Source organism: Platalea leucorodia, assembly GCF_965183815.1.
Source record: "Platalea leucorodia genome assembly, chromosome: 10".
NCBI lineage: Eukaryota > Metazoa > Chordata > Aves > Pelecaniformes > Threskiornithidae > Platalea > Platalea leucorodia.
In genome coordinates this window covers 10,250,337-10,270,496 of record NC_138832.1, presented here as the reverse complement: position 1 = coordinate 10,270,496, position 20,160 = coordinate 10,250,337, and the positions used below count along the sequence as shown (strand labels likewise).

The 20,160-nt window shown below is 45.6% G+C and overlaps 1 protein-coding gene across 1 annotated transcript; it reads left to right on the top strand.

The window, feature by feature from the left end:
- Positions 1–2,333: 2,333 nt before the first annotated feature.
- SLC6A14 (solute carrier family 6 member 14) lies at positions 2,334–16,602 on the top strand (the record flags this gene model as incomplete). The annotated part of the gene is made up of 14 exons (XM_082323114.1): positions 2,334–2,381; positions 3,130–3,298; positions 5,066–5,197; positions 6,768–6,929; positions 8,233–8,368; positions 9,117–9,249; positions 11,093–11,233; positions 12,322–12,550; positions 12,635–12,760; positions 12,852–12,970; positions 14,176–14,275; positions 14,514–14,623; positions 15,680–15,847; positions 16,453–16,602. The coding sequence occupies 14 exons, from the start codon at positions 2,334–2,336 to the stop codon at positions 16,600–16,602; spliced, it is 1,923 nt and encodes a 640-aa protein (XP_082179240.1).
- Positions 16,603–20,160: the final 3,558 nt, after the last annotated feature.

The following is a 20,160-nucleotide window of genomic DNA, read 5'->3' as shown; positions in this document are numbered from 1 at the left end:
AATGGTCGTCTTTTTTCTTCTTTTTTATTCCCCCCCCCCCCCCATTGGATTAACAGAGTGTTCAGTAAGTGGCATTCATAGTAATCCAGGGGTGATTTCAAAAGAAAACGGGTTACTTTGATATCCCATCTCCTGACCAGCAGCATAACTGAGGTATCTCATCTATGGCAGAGCCATGCTGGCTTTGGTTTGTTGGTTGTTATCTCTGTATTTCTAGCTGAGGCATTCCAGCGGTAACTGGCTCGCAGGGTGCTTGGCCGATGGGTGGCTATGCTAGCTGCAAGGAGCCAGCCTTCAGGGCTCAACCTGATGGACTCAGCCTCTAGTGAATGCAAATCAGACTGCTGTGCTATTCAGCTGCATAGCTAACACAGAGGCAAAATAAAGCCCTGCTGCAGGCACAATTCTCTCTTTAATGATACTCATCTCGCCACTGCTCATCCCTGGAATTTTGACTGTGCTGTGGTTTTTATGTTTCTCCTTTAAATAAGGAAAATGCACTAGAAACGAAACTTTCACGTGGTCAGAAACAGAATGTATCTCAGGAGTGGTACCTCCAGTATAGTTTTACTTGTAGTCATCTTGAGTTACACACAGAGAATGCCATAGTCGGTGACTCCGCAACATTACAACATGCACTTAATCCTAATAAGGAGGGAGAGGCTGTGGCTAACAGGTTGTTTTTCATCTCATTTCATTTCTAAACAAGCTGATAGCTGGTTCTGAATCATGAGATTGGAAAAGAACTTGGTGCTTTTGTCAGGCCCAGCATTGTTTACAGGAACATTTTTGTTCCCCGCTGGGGCGATAGTGACCCACAGATACTGAAGTTACCCAGAATCCAAACCAAAACCATGCTCCCTCAGTTTATTTCAAATTTGTATCTCAGATCAAGATTGTCAAAAAGGTCTATTTAGTTTATGTACAATTCAGATAGACTTCAGAAGAATATTGACTGATTTTTGCGGTGTGTCCTCACTGTGGGTGGGTTTTGTATTCTTCCGTACAGAACTAGCCTGAAGGCTTGTGTTCGGCATTGTGGCTTGGCCACTTGAATCCAGAATTCCCAGGCAGCCCATGAAGGAGTGTTTTCTCACATTTCTAAAATAGAAGTCTCCTAGAGAACCTGCTGCACAGGGTGATAAAACACCACCTGATTTTTACCATCCTACCTTTCTGACGCCGTCCCACACACTTCTCACTCCTGGTATACCTCTCAGTCGTGGCTAGATTGAGCCATGCTGGGTAGCACTTTACTCAACAAAAAGTCCCACTAATTGAGGACAAAAAGTGTGTTTGTCACAGTGTGGATCTGAAAGAGCCATGGAAAAGAGCAGTTAGAAATGGAGGAGAGCAGTTAAGCAGCCAGTCCACCTGTGTCCCCTTGTGCCTGTACAAGGAGTGTGCTGTGGCCAGTGTCCTCCTGCCTGTCCTTAGGGGATGCCTGGGGAAGGTCACTTTCGTGGGAGAAGCAGGGGAGCACTTCAGAAAAGGTCCTTAAGTTGTTGCTCGTTAAATTCCTCCTCTGGAGAGGGCTTCACTTTTATGACCTGCCCTTTTTGTGCCTGTCATGTGTAAGTGGAAGGTGTGTTTAGAAGCTGAGATTTCCGTACTGTTTAACCCCCTTGTGCCCTTTGCTTTCGTGCATCTCCTGAGCCTAGACTGCAGCGTGGAGGAGGTTAAGAAGGAATGAGAGGCAGGTATGGGTGGAGAGGGAGCCATGAGCAGGGTCTCTAGGAGAGTGAATGTAGGTGAGGCAGCTGGGCAGCGGCTCTGTGGGGAGGAGTAGGGAGTAGTGGGGTCAGTGGTGCTCAGAGAGGGTCAGTGTATGATGGGGAGGTGGCAGCCCTGGAGGTAGAAGACAAGGGGGTGGGTGTGTGGGTAGGACTGGCAGAGGGGGAAGAAGGGCAAGGAGCGGGGGGCATGTTAGATGGGGAAGGTGGGGGGCAAAGAGGGGGGCAGGCAGGGGCGCAAGGAAGGCTGCAGAGCCCGGGCTGGGGGAGCGAGCCCCGCGGGGGCGCGGCGGGGGAAGTGGGCCGGGGCCAGGTGAGGAGGGGCAGGCAGGGGGTGTTTGGGGGGGAAGTGGGCAGGAGGCCGGGCAGGGCCGGCCGGCGGGCGGGTGAGTGTTCCCAAGGAAGTGGGCGCGGGGCTGGAGGAGGGTCAGCGGGCGGGGGTGCGGCGGGAAAGCGGGCGCGGGGCCGGGGCGGGCGGCGGGGGGTGCCCCGGGGGCGGGAGGTACCGCATCGCCGGCGGGAGGGGCGGGAGGCGGCTCCGATAAAGGGCCGGGCGCCGGCCGGCGCGGGCAGAGCGGAGCGGCTCCGGCAGCGGCGGCCATGGGGATGCTCAGCCTGCCCGGCTTCCTCTCCTGCGGGAAGAAGAAGGTGGGGCGGCCGGGGGGGTGGCGGCTGGCCGGGGGCACCCGGGCAGGCGGGGTGTGGGGACACCTGGGCAGGTATGGAAGCACCTGGGCAGGTGGGATATTGGGATACCTGGGCAGGTGTGGGTGCATCTGAGCAGGTAGGGTATGGAGGTGTCCAGGCAGGCATAGGGCACTCAGGCAAGCAGGGTGCAGGTACCTGGGCAGCTATGGGAGCACTGGGCAGGTGAGGTATGGTGCACCTGGCCAGGTATGAAATTGTCTGGGCAGGTGAGATCCAGACAGGTATGGGAATATGGGGGAACTGGGGTAGGTAAAGAGGGATGAGCACCTGGGCAGGTATGGGGGCACCTGGGCAGGTGTGAAAGGCACCTGGATGGGTGTTTTTAAAATGAGCATACAGGTGTGTGCTGGTGTGAACATCTGAACAGGTATGGGGCATCTGGACATGTGCAGGGGCAGAGTAGGGGAGTCCCCTGGAGGTGCTGCCCCCAGGAGCTGACAGCACAGGGGACTGAGGTAGGAGCAAGGCAAAACTGGGCATGAAGATTGTTTGGGCTCTCTGGCAGGACCCTCTCTAACAGGTCCATGCTGTCCTGCCAGGGATCAGCTGGACTGGCAGCCCACCTGGCTCTGCCCACCCGGTCTAGCTGCGCTGCCCAGCGATGCCAAGGTGCTGCTCTGGACAGAGAAATGACTGCCCTGCTTGCCGACGGGGCGATCCTGAGCCTTCCCTCTTCTTCTCTTCCAAGGACTTCAGTTTGTCGAATGAAAAAGATGCCCATGCCAGTGACAGCGATGAGAACTTGGAGCGTGGCAACTGGTCAAACAAAGGCGACTACCTGCTCTCCATGGTGGGCTACGCTGTGGGCCTGGGCAACGTCTGGCGGTTTCCCTACCTCACCTACCAGAATGGCGGAGGTACCTGTATTGAATGGCAGCGTCGGGTGGGCACACCTTGCTATCCCCAAGAGAGAGGAGGGCCAGCTCCAAGGGCCAGCCCTGAGGTTAGGCACGTTTTGTCAAAGCTGGATGTGAGCATCACCCTGGGAAGTGGGATAGTGCCTGATGATGGGAATGGGAAGAGGAGTAGGAGGCATCTCTGTGCTTTTTGGGTACCAGCTGAGGAGGGGAATAGCATCTAGTTTTAATTGCGAACTTCCACCTGAGAATTCCAGAACTCTTCTGATTTACTCATGACCAACATGCATCTTTTTGTCAATGTACCAATATCCTCTACTTGCCTAAATAGCTGTTCTCCCTCCCCAGTGCTTACCTCCCTGATATGTTTATAGAGAGCAATTGAATCCCCTCTCAACCTTTGTTTTGCCAGGCAAACAAGCTAAGCTGGAATAATTATCCATGCTCAATAATTATCCCCATCAGATACTTTGGAAGTGCGAGGCAGAGAGAGCCTCTACCTGCTTACACAATGAACTAGTGGCAAAGCCAAATGGAGGCACCGGCTTCTCTGGCTGCTATTTCAGAGCTTTGTCTACTTGCCAAGCAACCACTGGTAATCAAAGAGAGCATAAATACCAAGTAACTGCGGAGGACTTACTTGTATGTACTTATTTGCTCTGCCTGACAGTCGTTGGAAGTCAAATTCTGGACTGTAAATGCAGCACAGCCCATACAGCTGTGTGTGGAACACAAGGTGGCATTCTTGGTACAGAAGTTTTATTGGAGTGAGTTTGGCTGGGTTGTGTTACTTACAGTTTTGCTGAAGAAAATTGTGAAAACAAAATAAGTCATGACATTGGCCCTTTTACTAGACTTTTTTTCCTTATCAGCCACAGCAGGCAGCTTTGCATTTAAAGCATATTTGTGCTGCTGCTTGTAATCTGATCTGTGCCCCTTGCCCACGATTGATAAAGACAACGGTCACATCCTTGTCCTGAAACACAGGAGTAATCCACTTAATTCTATGGGACTATTGACTTCCTTAAATTACAGCACGTATTTGCAGTTCCTTGCAGAACTGGGGCCTTTATTGCTTTAAGTTCACCGAGAGTGAACAGAGGACAGATTTCTGCAGGGGTATAGGGTCGTGTTTAGGAAACCTATAGTCTCACTTGCCCTATCTTCTGTGCACACACAAAGAAGTGCCAGTCCCTTTCGCAGAACAGGGCTCTCATTGATATCAGGTTAATGTACGCTTTAAAACGGGCTCGAACAAGAGCCATGCTGAGATGCTGTTTGACACAGGAGCCAGCCAACCGTAGAAAATAATTTTCATGCTTTGACATCCAGTAGCTACTCTAACAGGGCAGTTGCAAATCACAGCTAAGTACATGAAGGAATCGTTCTGTTCCTTTTTAAATTAAAATCTGGAAGACGAAATAAAAAGGAGACAAAGCCAATGGTGCCTACAGCTGAGCAGTGTTCCTGCTTGTATGAGAGCAGTATGTCTTCGATAGTTTTTGTAAAATCCTTTTAATTCTATAAGAGAAGCCATCCCATGTAAATCACCAGTTCTCTTGGTAATCTGTATCTCTTCATTACAGGTACTCTTTAGTCTTACAGAAAACAGGATTTACAAACAAATCTCTGTTCTGCAAGAAGCAAAAAACCCACAGTGGGATATTTGAGGCGGGGGGAAAAAGGGGAGTATAAAATGTGATGCGAATACTGAGAGAGTCATTGTTTTCTCTGTGACTGTGGTTTTTTTTCCCTTTCTCCCCTCAGGTGCTTTTCTAATCCCATACACCCTGATGTTGGCATTAGCTGGCTTGCCCTTATTTTTCATGGAATGTTCCCTTGGGCAGTTTGCCAGCCTAGGGCCAATTTCCATCTGGAGAATATTACCATTGTTTCAAGGTTGGTATTGTTATGTTTCCTTAGATATTTTTTAATCTAGTAATAAACAGATATGAGTTAATGATTTCTTTAGAAAGTTACTAATTCTGAGAAGCCAGTTCCTGTGTAGAGAATATTCTCAAGGTCAGTCTTATGTTTCCAGATAGATCTTCCTTATTATTGAATTAATAAACCAATATGTATTAAAGACTTCCCCAAAAAGGTTGTCAATTATGAGAGGTTTTATCAATGATTCTCCTGGTGTTACGCAGCACACCACCCCAACCTCAGCTGTCCAGGCACAAGGAAATCACTGCTTGCTGTGTGAGGGAAAACCTCAGTTAAACACTTGGCGCTGTGCGCAACAGAGTGAAAATAATTTTTAGAAGTTAACTCTACCACTGTTTCTTTACACTTTACATCCTATGTAGCTTGCAAGGCAGTTCCATGTTGGATGGGCTAATTCTGTATTTGGCTGCCACCATTGGCACGGGCACACATGTCTGATTGCTTTATGCAATGCTGTGCAGGTATTCATCCAGCTCGCTGCCTTGTGAGTCATCTGCTGGTGTGATAAAATAGGCTAGACCTGGCTTCAGAAGGGGAGGTGCCTCTTCTGATAAGAGAAATAGTTGCACTCTGTAGTGGTAGGTTGCCTGTCTCTGTGATGGTTTGAATTTCATAGGGACATTTATGTGTTTGAAACAACTAACCATGTGCTTTACTCACTCCTGTACATCTAGGTCCTATACCGATGGGTGTAAAGAACTATGTAATTGGTCTCGTTTGTCCTCTTTGTCTAGTAGAGGAATTAATATAGGAACAAGGAAGTTTCTTTCTGATGCAATGAGAATTTTATTTGCCACCTTCTACAAAAACAGAAGAGAAGACAGTCTGGCTGGTTGCCTGAACTCTTTTTGCCAGTCTCTGTTCTGCAGCACAAACAACCTTTCATGAGAGCAGTGTATTTAAATTTAAAGCAAAAGTCTGTAGACCCAGAAAACCTTTTATGTGTCTGTGAAGTTATAGTCTCTAAGATGATTGGGATAGTTTGGCAGACTTTCCCAAACTTGCAGAACGAAGTTCATTTTAACAAAGGAGAACAGTTTTATTGACACAGATTTACTGTTCTGTGTTGCTTCTCATTTACTGGCAAAGCTATTCATTACAATGGGATCTTTAAAATGGCTTGGTCAGTCCTGGTTTTTGTATAGTTCTTTTATTTTATGAAGCAATCAAAGCTTCCCACTGAACTGGGAGAGAAAAAAAATACTGAATGTCTCCTTTAGACTTGGACTTAGTGACTAGTCCAGTTTTTCTGTGGGCCTGATTCAAACGCTGTGTCAAAACCACATTTGAGATGGCTGGTTTGGACCATAACCCTCATTTCATGGCTTTACCCTTTCCCTGTTTGGTTGCTGTTAAAAATTATTTAAAAAAACAAAACGAAACCCCCCAAAAAGCCCCAAACCCAACCCCAGCTTCTTCCCAAGTAGCCTTTTAAAAGTTAAGTGAAGGCCATTCTTTTTTTTTTTTTTTTTTTCAACCCAAGTTTGGAGTAGTTAAGACATTATGTCTTTTGGTTTCCTAGGAGTGGGCATCACGATGGTCATCATCTCAACATTTGTGGCGATCTACTACAACGTTATCATTGCTTACGCGCTCTACTACTTATTTGCCTCATTTCAAAAAGTGCTACCATGGTCAGACTGCTTTTCCTGGGCAGATGAGTTCTGCAGCAAAACACGATTAGGTACCGTACTTCACAGAAAGAGCTTAATATTACTGTTTTGGATACTTGTACTTTTTACTGTTTTCTGGGAGAAATTATAGGAACAAGACAGCTACGCATGGCTTGAAAAGTCCTTCCTGGAGCTTTGTCTCTGAACACGCGGGAGTGATGCTTGTCTGCTTCCCTGGCACCAGTTCTGGGTGCTTGGGAGAGCTAGAGAGAGCTGGGCTGAAACCTCCTTGTTGCATCCTTTTTTTTCCTCCTTTAAAATCTAAGGCTTCTTCTGGGACATACAGTCCCCAGAAATAACTGCATTCCTATTTCATCAGGTTTCATGGCAAAGCAAATACCCTTCTTACATAAAAGATATAGCAATACTCTTGTTTCATTGGGGGTTCTTTAATTACCGCTTGCTTCCCCTGTGGCTGTGGTAATCCCGAGCAGCAGTGAGGCACTAATTTCACACTTTATTAACTTTTTAGAACATATCTCCACGCTATTGTTCTTGATGTTTGACAGCACATGTACAGCCAAACACTTGTTATCTCACCAGTTTCCATATCAGACCAGTTTAAGGCAAAAGGTGAAGCTGGTGAGATAATTAGTAGTTAGTACCCAGAAATGTGTTGCCAACTGTTAATGTAATTGTAACTCCCTTAACCACATATCTGAAAATCTCTTTGAAGATTCATAAGTTTCATAAAATGAAGTTGAGGTGCTGTATTTAACAAAAAGTTGATGCTTGCTCATGGGCTAAACAAAAATATTTTAGCTCAAAATTTGTAAGTGCTGGAGGAATATACAACTGAACTGAAGAAGCTGTCCTGAAACAGCCTTCAACAAGACTTTTCCAGTAAATGCTGATATAATGTTATTTACTATTCTGGCAAAAAACATCCCAACTCAGAAAAACCCAAACAGCACCCTCCACCCCCCCACTAAGGAAAATGTTTAAAGAGCTCTAGTAAGTCCTCTGCCATAATAAGATGAAGTTGCTAGAGGATGATCTGTGTAACCTTGGTTTGGAACAAGGGTTTTCGTAGAGTAACCAAGGCTACAATCTTAACTATCCTCAGTTCTGATTTTTGCAAGTATTCTTGACGTTAAGTGAAAGGTGGAGCTGAGCGCACCAGATTCTTGGTGTTTTGTTTTACAGTCAAAGTAACAAAGTCACAGCTGTAAGTGATAGTTCAGGTTCGTTTCTAAATATCGTTAGTAGGCAAACTGAAGCTGTAACTGTTTAGAAAATGTATTTGCTACAATAGTCTGATTTTTATAATAGTCATCACTGTGTTAACAATCCCTTTTTCTTGCTTGCTTTCAGTAAGCGACTGCAACGCAACCTTAGATGGAGAAACCATTCATGCAAACTACTCGTTCATCACAAGCAAAAATCTCACATGTATGAATGGCACCATGAACTACAAACCAGTGCAATTTCCCAGTGAACAATACTGGAAGTAAGTAAATATTTTAAAGACATTGCTAAAAATGCATTTATTATGCATTGTGGTTTTGAATGTATCTTCTATTTTTGTCTTCTCTTGCCGTCCAGAAACAATCTAGTCAAGAGGGGGTGGGCATGCAGACCTGTGCAGAGGGGACTTAAAATCTGAAAATCTAATTGATTAGTCTGGGCCCTTAAAAAGACAAACCAAACATATAGAGAGAAGCAAAAGAGTCAACCTGTAGCAAACTGAAAAATACTCCAGCTTAAAGAAGTCCTCTTCTCTAGAGTCCTGGTAGGGACTACTTAGCATCTCCATGTATAGCATATGTTTTTTTTCCAGGAATTACTGTGCAAAGTATATTTACCTTATTCTGAATCTGGGCCCATTGTGAACTTGCCATTTCTTCAGCCACACGGTTTCAATTTGCCTCACGTTCCTTGGGTTTCTGGGAACTGATTCTTCTTATGGGCTCTTCTCTTGCCATCAGAATTTCATGGTTAACATGAAAGACCTGAGGCAGGCCTGATGGGAGATGTATGGAGAGCTGAGGGCTGGTAGACTTTAAAAAGAGGGGGAAAATGCAGTTAAATACTCAGTTTTTCAATGCCAATCACGCAATTCTAACTGCACGCTCATGGAAGCTGCTGCAGGGTCTTGTAATATCTGCAGAAACCAGCTCACTTTCCTTCAAGAAGTGGCTGAAGAGGAGTGTGTGCTGCTGTCGCCCTGTTCTCATTGCAGTGTTTTGTGCTTTCAGTAAAGTGGCTCTTCAGCGCTCGAGTGGGTTGGACGAGACCGGTAACATCGTGTGGTACCTGGCTCTCTGCCTCCTCCTGTCCTGGATGATTGTTGGAGCTGTGTTGTTTAAAGGAATAAAATCTTCTGGAAAAGTAAGTTAGGAAGAGCAACTAGCAGACTTCTGGCCTGATCCTGCCCTCCCAGTGTCAGTTGGACTCAGGGAAGGTTAGCACAAGCCAGGATGCAGTCCTAACCTGCCACCTTCTGCTGGACTCAGCATTAGACTTTCTTTCTGCTCCTTGGCTTCGTAACTGTTACATAAAATATGAGTAAGGTGCTGATTACACAGCAATTACTTAACACATGGGTCTCTTAGCTCCACCAGGGCTGCCATGTATGTGGGGATCTTGCTGTCACGCATGTGATTCCAGCTGAGTTTTGGCAGTCACCCGGCCTGTTATGACAGACATATGCATGTGACCGCACACTTACGCACACACCCTGGGAGCACCCCAGTAGTTATTTGCACCTCCAGACTAGTTGAGATGTTTGGACAATACAGGTCAAGTCCTGCAAACAGATGTGCGTGTGGAGGTTCCTGCCAGGTTGTGAAATGTTGGTACTCAAGATTTCAAGCTGCTTTTAGGGACCAGGTCCATAGGTGCTTGTATTCAGACTCTGGCTCTGCTGAGCTCCCATTTCCCCGTGCTGGAGCATGGCTGCCTGGAGTTTTCCCTGGGCTAGGCTGGCTCCTCTCCAGACTTCAGGCAGGCTGAATTTTATTCTTCCCTGCCTGAGGCCCTTTTTGTGGTTTAGTTCCTTCCTCCCCATACTCCTTTCTTACCTCTATGTTGCATCTCCATCGCTTACTTCTTCAGTCTCTGTTACCTTCATTCTTTCTCTCACCCTTTCTGCATTGATTTCTCCCCCCCCCCCCTTCAATTCCGTCTGTCATTGTGACTTTCCATGGTTCCTCACTGCCTGTCTTCCTTTCCTCAGTCTGATATTTCCTCCTATTCTGCTTTCTATTTGGAGCTTTCTGCCCTCTGTCTCAGCACTTCGGGGTGGAGTACTGGTGCTTTCCCAGCCACAGTTGTTCTGCCGCATGGCTCCTCTTACGCTCACATTCTTTGGGTTCCTGGCAATTGGCTCTTCCTGTTGTCACTTCTCTTCTGGCATGAAGGTAAGCCTCTTTGAGGAGTAAGGTAAGACTCAGAAGAATCTAGCTGGGCAGGAACAAGACAGAGATGAAGAGCAGAGAGAATTGACTATTCCAGGCAAATATGAAGGAGGTCTTCTGAAACAGCAGACTCACCACATGATGGTGCAATGCTATGGCTTGGTGTAACCAGCAGTACCAGGTCAATTATCTGTCTGCGTAGCACTGAAACGAAGACTTGAGAAACAACAGTATTGTTGAACATCGCCTGTATAATAGCAGCACGGCTTAGCCCTGCTTCTGGCGCGGATCTCATCACACTAGAAATTGTGTAGACAAACAACAAAAAAGTTCTGTGTCCAAAGGAACCTAAAAGTCCTTGTTCCCAGTAAAGAAAACTTCCAGCATGGCTTTCCCCACTCCTACCTTTCCCAGTCTCAGCAGGAGATAATTCCATCCTGGTCACCTAATTTTGACTGGCTTTCAGTTCACATTCGCTAGAAGCGTTGCCTAGCATGAGACCTTTGGGGTGGTTGAGTCCGAGCCTTGCTACAGCAGTAAATCAGGTCAGAAAACACATTTCTGAAACTAGTTAAGTGCTATCTGAAAAGTGGATATGTGGCTTGGGCATTCTGCTTCTGCTGGAATGCAGCTCCAGAACCGGCTAAGCCAGATGGTTTAGTGCTTGGCGTGTGTTCACCTCCAGTCTCGCTTCCCTGGTTGCCTGTTTTTCATTTGTACCAGTAGACCTTAGCCTAAAACCTGGCCGTTCCTCCTGCACGGAGGTCTGTGCATCCCCTCACTTCTAATATGTGTCCCTGCCCTTCTTTCTGCAGGTCGTCTACTTTACCGCGCTCTTCCCGTACGTCATCCTGCTCATCTTGCTGGTGCGAGGTGCCACCCTAGAGGGTGCTATGGATGGCATCGAATACTACATCGGGAGACAGTCCAACATCACCAAGCTGATGGAGGCAGAGGTGAGAGGTAGCGTCAGCCCCAGAAGCTTGACACACTTCTGTGGTTTTATGGGCTTGTCACTTACAGAGCAACTTCTTTTTAATCCAGTTAGGTCCTTCTTCATGTCCTGCCCTGCATTTTGTATCTGCAGCTAGGTTCTGTTTTTTCAGCAACTCCCAGCTCTTTTGGAAGTCTGATCCGCTATTCTAGCAACTCTCAGTCTAAAAACCAGCCACCCTCTGCCCCCTCCCTGCCACACCAGACAGTGACGACAACTGTACTATTGCCTCTGAGCGGCTCTCAGAGGTTGTGCTGGAGTTTCATCTTAGCAAGGCCTGCTGAGAAAGTTCTTGCTGTGGGATTAAGTGTTGCTCTCGCATGCGTCCCACTTGCTTTGGTTGCTGATAATTTCAAGGGACTTTATCAGAAGGTTGGAGGGACCCTTGAGTTTGAAATTCAGGCTGTGCCTTGCCTAGGAAATTAGCTTGGGAAATTAGGTGGACCGGGAAGAGCACCTTGTGCAAAGGAAGCCTGGATTTTTTTGTCCTGGCTTATGTCAACATGAGTTCAGTTTTACCAAAAGCAAACATTAAGTGCAATATTTATTTGTGGTATTTTATGTGAGCATTTGGCGCTAACTGAGGCACTGCAGCAAAGGCAGAAGTGGTTTGTCTGGGTCATGGTGTGAAGAACACAAGTGGGAGAGCACATGGAAGTTCTCACTCCTGCAACCTGGTCCTGGTTTTCCTTATTCATTGGCACTGTGACAAGATTCATCTTGACAACCCACATATGTGAATGAATTGAATCTCTTCTTCAGGGCTAGCCCAATAAGACTTAAATATTTGGCAACATACTCGGGATGTGACCTTCCTGAGATCATAGAAGACATTGTTTGGTCTTGAGACTGCAAGGTCACCAGCGTGCTGTATCCCACCTACTCTAAAACTCATATGAAATAGAATTAAATAGTCAGGCTAAATGCAAAAAACAAACAAACAAACCAACAACAACAAAACCACCAAAAAACCTGGAGCTTCCATAGAAGGCAGACTTAAATGTTTACGATACATATTGTAAGTAATTCCCAATTTCTTATTTCTGGTAGGTTTGGAAAGATGCAGCCACCCAGATATTCTACTCCCTGTCCGTGGCATGGGGCGGGCTTGTTGCTTTGTCTTCGTACAATAAGTTCCACAACAACTGCTACTCGGATGCTATTTTCGTTTGTGTAACCAACTGCGCCACCAGCGTATTTGCTGGGTTTGCAATATTCTCTGTCTTGGGACATATGGCATTTGTGTCCGAGAGACCCGTCTCGGAGGTCGTGGACTCAGGTAGGCTGGTCATCGCGCTATCGGTATCGGGACTTGCTTTGACCAAGGCATGACAATAACCTCCTTTCTTCTACTACTTTCCAGGATTTGATCTGGCATTTGTAGCCTACCCAGAGGCTCTCTCCAAGTTACCAGTTTCTCCTCTGTGGTCCTTCTTGTTTTTCTTCATGCTCCTGCTCTTGGGCCTTGACTCTCAGTTTGCCACCATAGGTGAGTGGGGTTTTAAGTAACCCGTGGCTTTTCAAATGAACGTTACCTTTCTTAATTGTGCTGCTCAAAACCCACGCTTATTCCTTTGCAGAAACACTTACAACCACCATACAAGATATATATCCTGAAGTGATGAAAAAGTTAAGAATCCCTGTAACCCTGGGTGTGTGCATATTGCTCTTCCTTCTTGGTCTTACCTGTGTTACTCAGGTAAGACACTAAATTCTTTTTTGGCAGTGGGTTTAGTTATGCTGCAAGTGATAAACTCAAGTGAAAATATCCTTTCCAACTGTTCCAGTTTGCATGGATCGATTTGAGAGACTCCTGAATTCTGCCAGTGTGCCTGGACATGCAAATAAGAAATTCCCAGAGGGAAGCTTGAGGAACCTAACGTATTCTGTGATTATGGAACTGAGATATGCTTTTAAATAGAAGGCCCGTACAGAGCCTGTGAATCACCAACCTGATTTACTGCTCCTCAGTTCAGGAGGTTATTTGTGTAATCTCAAGCATACACATACAGTGTGTGTGCAGTGCTGTGGGTACCGCTAATAGATGCCAGTGGGATCTTTGTTTATAACTGACTACCAAACAGGACAGGATTTGAGAAATAGCTTATTCATGTCATAAAAACCTATTAGCTCACAAGCATCTGTAGAATGTATGGTTACTCCTCCTGTGTGTGTGTATACACACACACACTCTAAAGGAATTTTAAGCACACTGTGTAAAATTTCTTGAGGCAATTGCTTCCAAGGATATAAAGGTTCATTGCAATTACTCCATCTAGAAATGCAGATTTATATATGCAATTAGGCTGAGAACATGAAGAAGATAGATAAATGTGGTGAATAGACAGTTGTATGGTCAAGCAAAGCACATAAGTTATGAAACATGATGGCAGGGAAGCTTGCAAAGGACTTTGTACACAAGAGTGTGAAATGGCCTAAAGCTTGTTTCCTGCTCTGTGATCCTGCTATTGCATGCTGGCGTTTAAAGCTGTGTTTAACCCACACGGAAAACTTGTGCATATAGGAGTATAAAAGCCGACCAGAACTGATAACTGGTATAGCTGTTGCTGTAGCTCAGTATTAAAACTGCAGCACCAGCTTGAATACAGTAAGTTCCAAATTTAAATCTTGCTCTCAGCTGTTTATATGTACTCTGCATATACATATATCTTCTTATTAGTATACAGATCTACAGGATTTCGTCAGAAGTGCTTTTCAACCTGACACAGAGATATTTAAATGAAGTAATGTTCACAAATGTGTACTTAATCTGGAGAACTGGGAATTTTAGAAACTCAGACTGGTGATTAGTTAAACTGGCTTGAGCAACGCAACTTATTTGATTTGCATAAAGACATTACTGGGACTGGGTACATTTTTACCTCTTTATTGTTTGTTCTATAGGCAGGAATTTACTGGGTTAACCTAATAGATCACTTTTGTGCTGGATGGGGAATCCTTATTGCAGCTGTCCTGGAGATAATAGGCATCGTCTACATTTACGGTAAATTATTTACATTGAAAATCAATGATTTGACTATGCAATCCCATGCACAGGGTGTATTAAACATGAATTACCACAATAAAGCATTTATAACTTAACCATTAAAGATTTTCAGCCAGTTACCACGGAACTGGAGAAACTGACCTTGACCATTGCCTTTCTTCTGTGCCTTTTGAGTAACCACATCTGCAAGGGAGGCACCTGCTTTACAATGCACCCTACGATTGTCTTTCAACAGGAGGAAACAGGTTCATTGAAGACATTGAAATGATGATCGGAAAGAAGAGCCGCTTATTCTGGCTGTGGTGGAGAATGTGCTGGTTTTTCATCACTCCTGTGCTCTTAATGGTGAGTGTAGATGACTGGACTGTGTTAGTGTGACAGAACTTAATAATTGGATATTGAAGAGGTTTCCACGTGAAGATTCAGGGCTGAATGCCCAGGCCCTATGTATAAAGATGGGGTGTGGCTGTGGCAACGAAGCAAACTACATTCTATAAGTGCTTTCCGATACGCACCGCTCCTCCTTGGGTCCTCTCCAGGAGAGACTGGACCTTCAGATCAGTTGCTTGTGAGCTGGGTCTACACTCGGAGGAGTAACACAGAGCAACCAGATTGTCTGTTTTAGCAGCTGGATTATCTTCATTTCAGACTGCGAAAATGTTTTGAATACCTAATTTTTTTTTTTTTCCCCCCCCTTTGAGGGAAATCCCATTTTCAGGACAGATCCCTGTCTTGGGTTTGCTCTTTGGATGTCCAGCTGTTCCCCTGCCTAACTGAGACTTTTTTATGTCCTGTTATGTGTGTCTCAGTTTTTTGTTACTCCTGTACTTCTAATTGTGAGTGTAGATGGTTGGATTATCTTACTATGAGAGAATTCATTAAGATCCCAAATCCAGTAGTAGTGCCAAGTCACTCTGGCCAGCACATTACCTTTAATCTGTCCGGACTACAGTTTAGAAAATGCTGCTCCTAAAATATCTTATTTCTGCAGCAGTATTTGCCAACAGTTAATCTTGGATTCTTTCCCATATTCCTGTAAATAAAGGAACATGGGAACATATGAAACATACAGAGAAAGGTACTGGGCTCATCCAGCAGCTTATATCTTCTCCAACATAAGATTTCAACAGAACCCAGAGATAAAGTTCTGTTTAAACATAGATGTACTTGAAGTGTTAGGGAGCATATCAGTGTTTTCTTTAGTCTTGCCGCTTGGCCATGACTGAACACCAAATCCTTCACAAGCATTCTCACACTCAGAAAGCAAGAGGGAACTGTGCAGAATTGGTAGATAGCCCCCCACCTTTTTTTTTTTTTTAACCAACTTGAAAATACAGTGCAAGTTCAAGTTAGCTGGAAATCTGCTTTTCTCGCTTAATCTTTTTGCCATTTTTTTTATAGACAATTTTGGTCTGGTCTTTGGTCACATTTTCACCTCCCACTTATGGCTCAGTGTCATATCCAGCCTGGGGAACTGCTGTTGGCTGGTGCATGATTATCTTCTGCGTCATCTGGATTCCCATCGTCGCTATTGTAAAATTAGTTAAAGCTGAAGGAAACTTTTGTCAGGTAAGGGCACAAAAAAGCTGTCATAGCCTCAAACCTTGCTTTCCTTGGCATTATCAGGAACGCCTGTGCTTTCTTCTCAAAAACATGTTCAGTACTTTGAGGTGTTTGTTAATTGGATTTTTAGACCAAAACACACCTCTGGTAGTTGCATCAGAGGCAAATTTACTCTACTGTGTTCTGATAAGAAGATACAGTCTAATCCTCGGGAGTGCACACACATTTAAGAGCGATTTTCATGGTTTCTGTTGTTATTCCAGCTGCTTTAAATTCTCGGAAGAATTTCTATCACTTTCTATCCCCATGTAATTTTCTGGAGTTTTGCCTCCCATTCCTCACAGAAACAAGCAAGTGCAAGATCTGAGGTACGCTATTCTTGCCAAGCTTTGCCAAAGAGTCCTGCTGGTCGTAGCTTTGCCTGCTTATTTGACTTCAGTGTCCAGAATCCACTGAACCCAAAGACATTTGGAATGATTTTAAAAAGCTTTGGTGATTTGTTTGCCATTTGTTGAGTTGCAGGGCATATCTAGAGTTACAGCTTTACTGAACTTTAAAAATAGCCCAGACTAAGGTAAGACATCAAATGCCTCTTGTTTTTTGCTTTCCAGCGCATTGTAAGCTGCTGCAGGCCCGCTGCAAACTGGGGTCCCTACCTGGAATGTCACCGAGGAGAAAGATACAGCCATATTGTAGATCCGAAAAAGGAAAAGGAACACGAGATTCCTACTGTGTCTGGCTTTGTATACACTCAACAATGAGACGGCCATTTGGATGACAAATTTTTAACATATGTGTGGCTTTTTTCTTTAACTATTAGAAAGTGACAATGCAAAACAACAACAACAAAAAGCAAATTAACCCTCTGCCCTTCAAAACCCAGCCCCCAAGCAAAAGCAAGCCATATTATTTATTTTTAGTGCTGTGTGTTTGGGGAGGAACAGGTAAATTAGACACTGAGATCTCCGCAGATATTTAGAGAGGTTGAGAGGGCAGGAAAATGTATTGCAGGCTCCCCAGGCATGCTTAACCCCATCCAACCAGTATCCAGCTGGATTGCAGATACGGGTGTGGAAGAGAACAACGACATGTTCTGGTGCTCCCTAGCTACAGGGAATTTGAGCCAAAAGGTGCTGTGCTTTCATGCCCCAATGTGCTGCAGGCACTTTCTACCTTCTGCTGTGCTTTGCCATCCATAGGGGTGTGCAGTCGGCGGAGAGGTGAATGGGTGTGCTGCTGCCTGGCACTGTCGCTCAGGGAACAGGAATCACTTTGCTCTGTCTAAGCCTTGCTCAGTACTGTGAGGCTGCTCAGGATTTGATGTTGACTGCAGTGTGCGTGTGTTTTGTCCGTGCATCTAAATATTGAGTGGCAAAAAATGGCCATCACAGGAAATAAGGCCTTAACATGGTGAAAAACAGGCTTCTTCATTTCTCGTTATTCCCCTTGGGATCCCCAAAGAGCCATCTTTTGTGTCATGCCCCATGCTCAGCGTTCATCTCTCTATAATTAAAAAATTCTGTGTTTCCGTATTCTGTCATTAGGCTCTGCAGAATGAAACCATTGAATTCTGGTGTATCTGATCTCCTACACTCACTAAGGCTTTACCTATCAGGTTTTTTTCTGCATCTTTTTCTCAGGCTTGGGTTTTCCCTTCCAAAGGAGACCCAAAGTGCTTGTTAAAGATTCAGCGTTATCAGTGTTGTGGTAGAGCCAAAAGAAGCAGAACTTTACCCCAAGTGAAAGTTACTACTGCCTTGTAGTGCTGTTACTCCAAAATTTGCTGAAATCAAGAGATTATTGAAAAGTTAAGAAGTTTGTAATGAATTTGGGAACACAGACTTATGCTTCTACCTAGGAACTAGTGGGTTAGGTTAAGAGAACCTGACTTCACTCGTAATACAAGTGAATTCCTGATAAAGGAAAGAAGACCTATGGATTGAATGAATACATTTTGTGTGCTGAGGAACGTCTCTCTCACTGTGGTAATGGTTCCTTGGGAACAACGCAGCAGGGTTCCTAGCTGTCATTTCCTCTCAGGGCTTTGTCACTGTTTCTGGACATGAAGGAATGTAGATAGTGGCTTGTTGCCCAAGCTGCATACCTTGGTGTATGTTTTATACTGGTGTTTTTGTGACAAATCAACACTTTATGGCAAATAAAATGTGATTTTCTGTTTTTAATGGTTTTGGAGCTGGAAAATGAGATTTCAGCCTTTTGTATGGAGTCGGGGGGAGGCAGTTGGTGGGAAGTACCACCAACTCTTCTATGATCCTTTGAGCCTTTGGGAGACTGAATGGGAAAGATTCAACCTCCAGGAAGCCTTTTCTTACAGAAGTTAGGATCTAGTGCAATAGCCCTATTTTGGAGCAGGCTCAGAAAACACAAAGTAATTGAGTGGGAATTAATAAAAAGGACTGTGGGATTAGAGCCTGTAACAGAAGCTGGTGAAGAGGACCCCTTTCCTGCACTCCAGCTGGTCTAGGGTCATGGTCTAGCCACAAACCAGCAGAAAACAGTGCTGTCGCTGGCCCTGATGTGTGGGGAGGCTGGGAGCGGGGGCAGGCTGACCTGCAAAGCTGTGGTTCTCATCCCCCAGTGCACCATCCATTGGAGCTGCCACAGTGGGCAGCCCTTCATACCTGGGAAGGAGAGAAGTTAGTCAAGTCACAAGTGAGAGTGTTCCAAGAGGTGGTGGGGAAGCAGGCTGGCCAAATCACCTTCAGAAAGAATCCAGGAAAGTTTTGGCAAAAGAGGTGCTGAAGGCTAATACCAGCCATCTACCGCCCTGCGGGAAGCCCCTGCTGCTGCACACAGGCTCCTTTGAGGCTGCTTCTGCTCTGGACTTGTCTTATGGGCTTCTAGGAACTGTTTTCTTGGTGTTGCACTATCAAAGCCTCCCAGAAGAGTGACAGAAGACAATTTCTCAAGGGCTGGGGATCCAGTTTTGGTGCTTTCTCCTTTCTCCAAGGTAAGAAAATCCCCCAGTGCTGCAAGCAAGGTTTGCTGTCCTGGCCCCTGGCAGAGCTGGGATCCCTCTCTGCATGTGCATGTCTGACATCTTCCCAGTACATCCAGTTTCTGTTGCTCTCTTTGGATGACCTGACTGCTGGTATCTGCTGAGGAGTCTCAAAGAGTATTTAGGAGTTGGCATTCATATTCCTCACCTGCCACAGCTCTGGCCAGCAGCTAGGGTTGTTCAATAGCCCCTGAGGGTTATCGAAGTGGTTGTGTCCCTCAGCGCTGCTCTGGAGGCAGGCTGGAACCAGCAGACCTGGGCACCTTCCTCACCCACGCAGGCTGGTGCCCAGCATCCTGGTGTTTGCTCGGTTGAAAAAGCAGCAGTGCCAAGCAGTGCAGTGTTCCTGGGAAGGGAGGATGCTCTGTGCTGAGCAGGGGGTTCAATGCCTGGGGTTTGGGGTTTTGTACTTTGAGGGAAAGAAAGAAAATGGTTCTGCTTTGGATCAAGCTAAACAGGAGTGAAAGGAAAACTCTTGGAAAGAGAAAAGTAGAAGTAAAAAAGTACATTCCCTTTGGATTGGCTCAAAACTCAAGTATGTTTTCAGTCAGAAGAAAGAACACAGATGTGCGTAGTTCCAAAAAGCCACATCTATAACATGAAAACATTTAAAAAGGGGTATTTCAACTGGCATTTGTGTATGTATGTATGTAACGCGATTAGTTAGGGGCCAGGCTTATGAAAGCAAATTTAAAACCCGAAAGTTATTTCTATTGTGGAGACTGTTCATAAGCATGAAGTCAAATTTAAAAGAAAACAAAAATAAAAAGTATTTTGTTTCTACCCCATCACCTATTTGCAATAGGCCATTTTCCAGCCGGGCTGCCTGGCGGTGCGCTCACCAGCAGAGAGCAGCGTCTGCCCGGGATGCTGGCCCGCTCGCTCGCTGCTCGGCGGCTCTGGGGGCTGTGTTATAAAGCAGCAGCCGTAAAGCTGAGTCATTTGGCGCTGGCTCCTGCCTGGCTGACGGCTGTTGAGCAGCGTCTGAGCTTTGAATCAGACTGGCGGTATCGAGAGGATTTTTTTTATCCAGTTCCAGATGTGTGAAAAAGATAGCTGGTGCGCCTGTTGAACTCCTGTGTGGCTTGAAGCCCAGCATTACGGTAGCAACACGGCTGTCCTGTTAAAGCCACTCTGGCCTCTGCCAGCTGGAGTTGACCATGGGTTCTCTCGGCAGACCGGTTGTCCCAGTAAGCGGAGCTTTCCAGTCCCACAACTCAATTTTCTGACACTTTGTGCACCCCCACTCCCAAGTCCCCAGCATCCTCACCCTGTTCTCATTCTGTGGCTGTGGATGATG